Genomic DNA, 6,000 nt, shown 5'->3' with positions numbered 1-6,000 from the left:
TACGAAAACACATGTTTGCAATTAAGACAATGTGAGATGTGCTATTTGCCGCAAACATTCATCTTTGCAAACATAATTTCACATCTTTAGAGGAAATTTGGCTGAATAAATATTCATTAAAGAGTGCAACAGCACCTCTCATTCAGGCCACCCAGTTCAGCATCCACCCATACGATACATACAGCGGATCTGAGCTTTCCGCCTCATACATGTGAGGTGCGGACAGCCATACAGTATTCAACCTACAGCTTGAAGCTCTAAAGCAGATTAGTGGGTTGAATAGTTCAATGGTTCAACTAATATGTTTTGGTTCGCCGTGCACAGCTTCCTTACTTCAAAGGTGCAAATGTTTTACTATACTAAGGTGCCTTGGAGTATTTTTGTTTCAGTTCATCTTAAGAATACAACCACAGCAACTCGCTTAATACGTGCTAAGTATGTAAGATTGCTCCACTGTTGTTAGGCCAAGATGATTTACTGATTATTATAGTATGGACAGCTAATCAGCTTATATTATACAATAAACTCTAAAGTGTGAACTGCAAGTTTTGCATGCTTTCACAAACAAAAAATCCTGAGTAGAGAGAGGAGATGCAGAAAAGGTGACCAGTCTCCACAGCAACCTTTTATGATCAAGAGTTAAAAATCCAGCATGTTGTAAAGGTCTTTTTCCCACATTACAATTTGACATGTAGGAAAAGAACATAACAAAGTTAATGTCAGAACGTCATGGTTTACTGGGCTAGAACGGAGCCATTATTAATGTTGTTAGTAACACTTGTGCTTTTTCTACTATGAGTTGAAATGTCTGCTGTGAAAACTGTAAGCCCATAGGAAATGACAGTGATCAATAGCACCAAATGTCAAGAAAAAATCTGGTGGAGCTCACAGTGCTGTGAAAGGGGGAAACTCTATGACTGCAGATGCGACTGATCTCAAGCATGTCTGTTTGCCACAGAGATCTGATCAAGAGGCTTCCTGCCACCATTTCTAACCGCTCTGAGCATCTGCAGTAAAAAAAAAAAAAAAAAACGCAGCTTGCTAGAACCAGAGAGCATCTTTGCTGGATGTGGAGCACAGAAGAGGAGGCAGCTGGAAGTCAGGAGCAGAAGGAGCTGAAACTCCCTTTAAAGGTTATGTATCATTAGACAACTGCATAGTATGCCACAAACAAGCAAAGAGAACAAAACAGAGAGTTAACGAAAAGCTTTAATGTAATGTGACAGACATAAAATATTACCTTTTAAAAATGTAGATATGGATCATGAAATATATCAATCTAAGGGCTATAATAAATAAATATGCGTCATTCGGGAATGCTTTGGCTTTTAAGCAAACATGCACTTCATCAGGCCAGAATGTCTCCAACAGCAGCCTCTTATTATTTTTAGGGGAGTAGAATATAAAACAGCCCTGCATATTCAAGGCTACAAGTGAAAAAAAATAGTCCAAATGCCATAAATATTAAACTATTAGAAGAGAAAGAAACAAGTCAAAAAGGCTACAATACATGCAATCGGGTATTCAGGCCAATAATCAGACACATGGGGCCTGATCAATATTCCATTCATGATCAGTGACCTCTGCTGAATCAGCATTGGTAAACACCAAAGAAGGATCTTTGAGATGCTGTATCCTCGTGCCTCTCTTGTGAAAAGTAAAAGGACTTTCAGAAATTCTCTTTGGAACTTGAGACCAGTGAAGATCATGAAGCTTCAGCTCCACTTTAGGTCCTCACTCAGGTCTTTTATAAGGTGCAAGACTTCATGATACACTCTTGTCCTCAGATCCACAGCACTTTGTCTGTGCAATGCTGCTTCCTCTCAGGAGAGGTGGAACAGGCTGTGGCCAACCTGCGAGGCGTACATGGCCAGATGTGCAGCAGGGAGAATGGGGCTGCGGCCGTACGAGCAGCCCAGTCCGTAGAGCGCTGCAGATCCAGCCTGCAGGTTAATACTGAGGGGGAAACCGAAGGATGAGATGCCTGGGTGGAACACAGCTTTGGGCCCGATGCCAGCCGCTACTTTGAGTTTCTCCACCTCGGCCTCCTGAAGCCTCTTGGCTTTAGCTCGCCGGTTTTGGAACCAGATCTTGACCTGCGTCTCGGACAGCGACAGGGAGGAGGAGAACTCGGCCCGCTCGGCAATGGACAGGTACTGCTTCTGACGGAACTTTCTCTCCAGGGCCAGGAGCTGCGTGGTGGTGAAGGGAGTGCGAGGCTTACGGTTGGTTTTGTGCTTTCTCAAGGGGCAGACTGCTGGACTGAGCTGTCCTAGAGGACATAGGAAACATGTGAGGCGGAGTTTGGTGTCCAGTTAATTGCTAATATACTATTTCATTGGTTTAATACCCACAAAACTGAATACGAGCTAAAATGATTAGTCAATTATTCAGTCGACTGATAGAAAATGACATGGCAATACATTTGGATTATATCTTATAAAGGAAAAATGCTAAACCTTCCCTATTGGCTGCTTCTCAAAAGGTTTGTTTGCTGCTATTTTAGATTTTATATCAATAAAAATGATTTTCTTTGAATTTTGGAGTTGCCTAAACTTCAATTATAAAAATTTGATTAAATAAATGTACTTATTATGAAAGACATGTCATCAGACACTGGCCTAAAGAGAAGTAAAAACTACGAGAAAAAGTTATGAATATTTAAAAATTACATTCGAATATACAAATTATGTTTTGTTCTGCCTTTCCTGTGTGTACTCCTTCACTTGCTTACTTACTTCCTGTGTACTGATTTCTACATTTATTAGACTCATGCATATCTCTCCTTAAGTATTATGAACTCAGAGGCAGGGATTTTTAACTCAAACTGTTCACACTTTGGATTCTTCTTTGAGTGATTTAAGGAACCCAAAGACGTCCAATGATTATATAAGCCGTTATTTAACGGTAAATCCGTATCATATGTTTGAAGACATTACCCCGGATCACTTACGGGGCGGTGTTGACATCTTAACGGGGCTGGGTATCCAGGACGCACAGTCCCCTCGTTCCGATGGCTCTGATTTGATGGGTACTAAGTGTCTGGTGAACTCTTCCGGCCTGTGCGCCTGGTGATCGGTCACAGTGTAACTTCCCTCCCTTCTGTCCGTCGCCTTCAGCGGCCTCCTGTCCGACATGAGCGCCTCCACGCTGAACGGCAGGCACGACACCTGCGCCAAGCGCTTCTTCAGCCGCGGTGGCTGGACACCGCCGTCTCTCCGGTCTCCGGGGGAAGCCATGCTGTCTCGCTTGAGGCCGAGATCGATGTTTATTTCCAGTCCCGAAAACACATAACTTTTCAGCCACGGAGTGCAAACATTCAGCGTGCGCAAGTTGAGGTGTTACAAACTTGACGGAGTCGGTGCTGGAAAAACTTCGGGAGGCGCTCGGGACTTTGAGCCAATGATGCGTCCTGATCCCGGGGTCGGGGGGAGACTTGTGATTGGACGGTGTGTTTGGGGTGCTCTGCATCGGATCCCTGCGGTGCCACACCCCCAGCTAGACAGCCGGTCAGCTGCACATCAGCCTCATTTAGCAGTAATTACGCTGGGAGAAGATTGTTTCTGGAAAATAGCTCACACTGTTTTATCATAATTACTGACAGCAACAGCCTGTATTTTATGCACTCTGCAAACTGCAAACCCTTAGTTGACACTGAAAGCACGGGAAAATAGTCCTGAATTAATGTAAAGGAATTTCGGACGAGGCTGAGGCTTGGTATTTTGTGTGAAAAAGCCCTGCTAATAGAAGTAAATCAATCCCCTGTCTGCTAAACTCTACTCCATCCTGCAATTAGGCTGCCGGATTGTCCTGGCAGTGTCTCCGAGCATCAGCAGCACCGGGATGAAAAGCATCAGTGTGACATCTGAAGAGCTGTACTTCCACTGAACAAAAGCTGACAGAGCTCCTAATTCAAGCCCTGACTCGCAGGACCTGACACACCAAGTGTGGGAGTAATCACAATGGTAATCAATAAGAATCACAGTGCTTTTAAACTTCAGATATCACTGTGCAGCAACCACACACTTAAACGTGAGAGTCAGTTGGGAGATGGATTATGGTTTTGGGCAGGCTTTAAAATGACTGTCATTACATTGTTATTATTAACACCTTGTAATTAGGCCTGTGGAATCCGGTTCTTTTAAGCAGGATTTAACAGTAATGATGGAAAATTGCTACCTTCCTGAGGTGTATGGCGCCCGCTGCGATTAGTCCCAGTCTCTGCTGTCGGTGGAGACAGAGGCGTCTCATGACTGTTTGAAGCTCATACCTGTAGTGCTCCAGAGTATTAGGAAACATCAGCAGCAGCTATAGACTTCTTAAACATGGCCCTCTAAACACTGACTGACAGGATAAGGCGATGCAACATCCTGAAAACCAGCCAAGGGCAGGGATGTTACAACTGACGTAAAGAGGTGAAGAGCAGACCCTTTAATGTCACTCCGAGAGAGATTTAATGCTCATTCAGCCAAGGAAAGACGTGCACAGCAGCTGATGCAAAATTAATGTGCTTACTGCATGCTGTGCCCTATAGTCTGCTCCCAGTTTCTATCTATACTCTCACGTCTGTCTCCTCGTCTGCTGTATGTGTCTCTCTCTCATATACAGATGCCCACGCATGCAAAGGCCACCTGTGAGGTGACTGGAGTGTGCTGTCCAGAGCTCTGTGATCTGTGTGCTCTCTGTAATCAGCAGGATTACAGTGGTATCAGGGGCTCGACTCCTCAGCGTCTCAACATCATTAGTCTCCATATGAAGCAAAGCACTCGCACAGCGTGAGCTCACTCTCCTGTAAACACATGCAAATCAATTAAGGGGCCTGACTGTCATTTCAGTGTGCTTCCTACAGATGGGTTTATGGTGGGCATGGACACGTGTGTGTGTGTGTGTGTGTGTGTGTGTGTGTGCATGTTCAAAATTTACAAAAAACTAATAAGGACTTGTTGGAAACGTTTAGCCACAGGTTGATACAACAACTGTATTTCTGCAGAATCCAATTAGCTGGAAAAATCTAGTTCAGGGGTAACAAACAGTAAGGTGGTTGGAAAAAAATATTAGTATTTTTTCAAAATCACACTGTATCAAAACAGGAATGGTGAGCACTGCAGTTTCAATTGGGATTTAAGATCAAGTTTTCATGCTACATATTATGTTCTGGAAAATAAGTACAACATTTGCAACATGTAATTTGCTTTGCATACTGCCAGCGGTGAAGGGGTGGGTGGAGACAGGGGCAGGGACAACGTAGATCCAGCATACTACATGAAGCATAAGGCACATCTAAGCCAATGTAAGGAATGAAGGGACACTTTGACGGTTTTTAGGGGTTTAATCAATGTCTGGAGAGAAAATCAGTAATAAGCAAAAATGGATTGACTTCTAATTCCAAAATAGAACATACACTATCAATGCATTTTATCACTCAATACTGGGACAGGATAGGGGGACACACTACAGAAAAGGTAAGTAGCAGCTAAGTACCCTCCTGTGAAGACATATGTCAACATTCTGTGGATTTCTGTCATCAGTAAACATAAGTCACAGAGACTGCGTGTCAGCGAGCCGTTTGATCCAATTTCTTGACAAGAGGCAGGTTAAATTGGACACCTGAACGAAAGCTGTAATATCATTAGTTTAAATAGTAATACTCACACTGGTAGATGAAGTTAGGGTTTTGGCTATCGTGACTGAAGTTACAGTACCTGCAGTAGAACCAAGGTTAGCAGTAACAACAATAGCAGTATATAGGAGTTTTGATTAGCAGCAGGGAGGTACACTAAGGGTAAGTTTTTTTTTTTGTTTGTTTTCAGTGTTTAATCAGAATATAATCTCTAAGAGTATTGATGTGTTTGATCTTAATTAGCTAGTTAGCACATTTCCAGACAACCAGAAGAAAACCAGATTTCTAAATAATTTGAGGGTGATCCAGCAGTGCATAAGATGCCCCCTATGATCTTCCACCAGTGTAAGTTGTCTTTGTAGTCTTTCCTGCAGTAACCA

The 6,000-nt window shown here is 43.1% G+C and overlaps 1 protein-coding gene across 1 annotated transcript; it reads right to left on the bottom strand.

Annotated features, from left to right (window-relative positions):
- Positions 1-1,224: 1,224 nt before the first annotated feature.
- LOC121611686 (homeobox protein MSX-2-like) lies at positions 1,225-3,351 on the bottom strand. Its single transcript, XM_041944349.1, has 2 exons — positions 2,954-3,351; positions 1,225-2,272 (listed from the first exon to the last, which is right to left on the bottom strand). The coding sequence occupies exons 1-2, from the start codon at positions 3,237-3,239 to the stop codon at positions 1,824-1,826; spliced, it is 735 nt and encodes a 244-aa protein (XP_041800283.1). The 5' UTR covers positions 3,240-3,351; the 3' UTR covers positions 1,225-1,823.
- Positions 3,352-6,000: the final 2,649 nt, after the last annotated feature.

This window comes from Chelmon rostratus, chromosome 9 (assembly GCF_017976325.1).
Source record: "Chelmon rostratus isolate fCheRos1 chromosome 9, fCheRos1.pri, whole genome shotgun sequence".
In the NCBI taxonomy this organism is placed as follows: domain Eukaryota; kingdom Metazoa; phylum Chordata; class Actinopteri; order Chaetodontiformes; family Chaetodontidae; genus Chelmon; species Chelmon rostratus.
The sequence above is the reverse complement of the archived record's forward strand: the minus strand, read 5'-3'. Positions and strand labels throughout refer to the sequence as shown.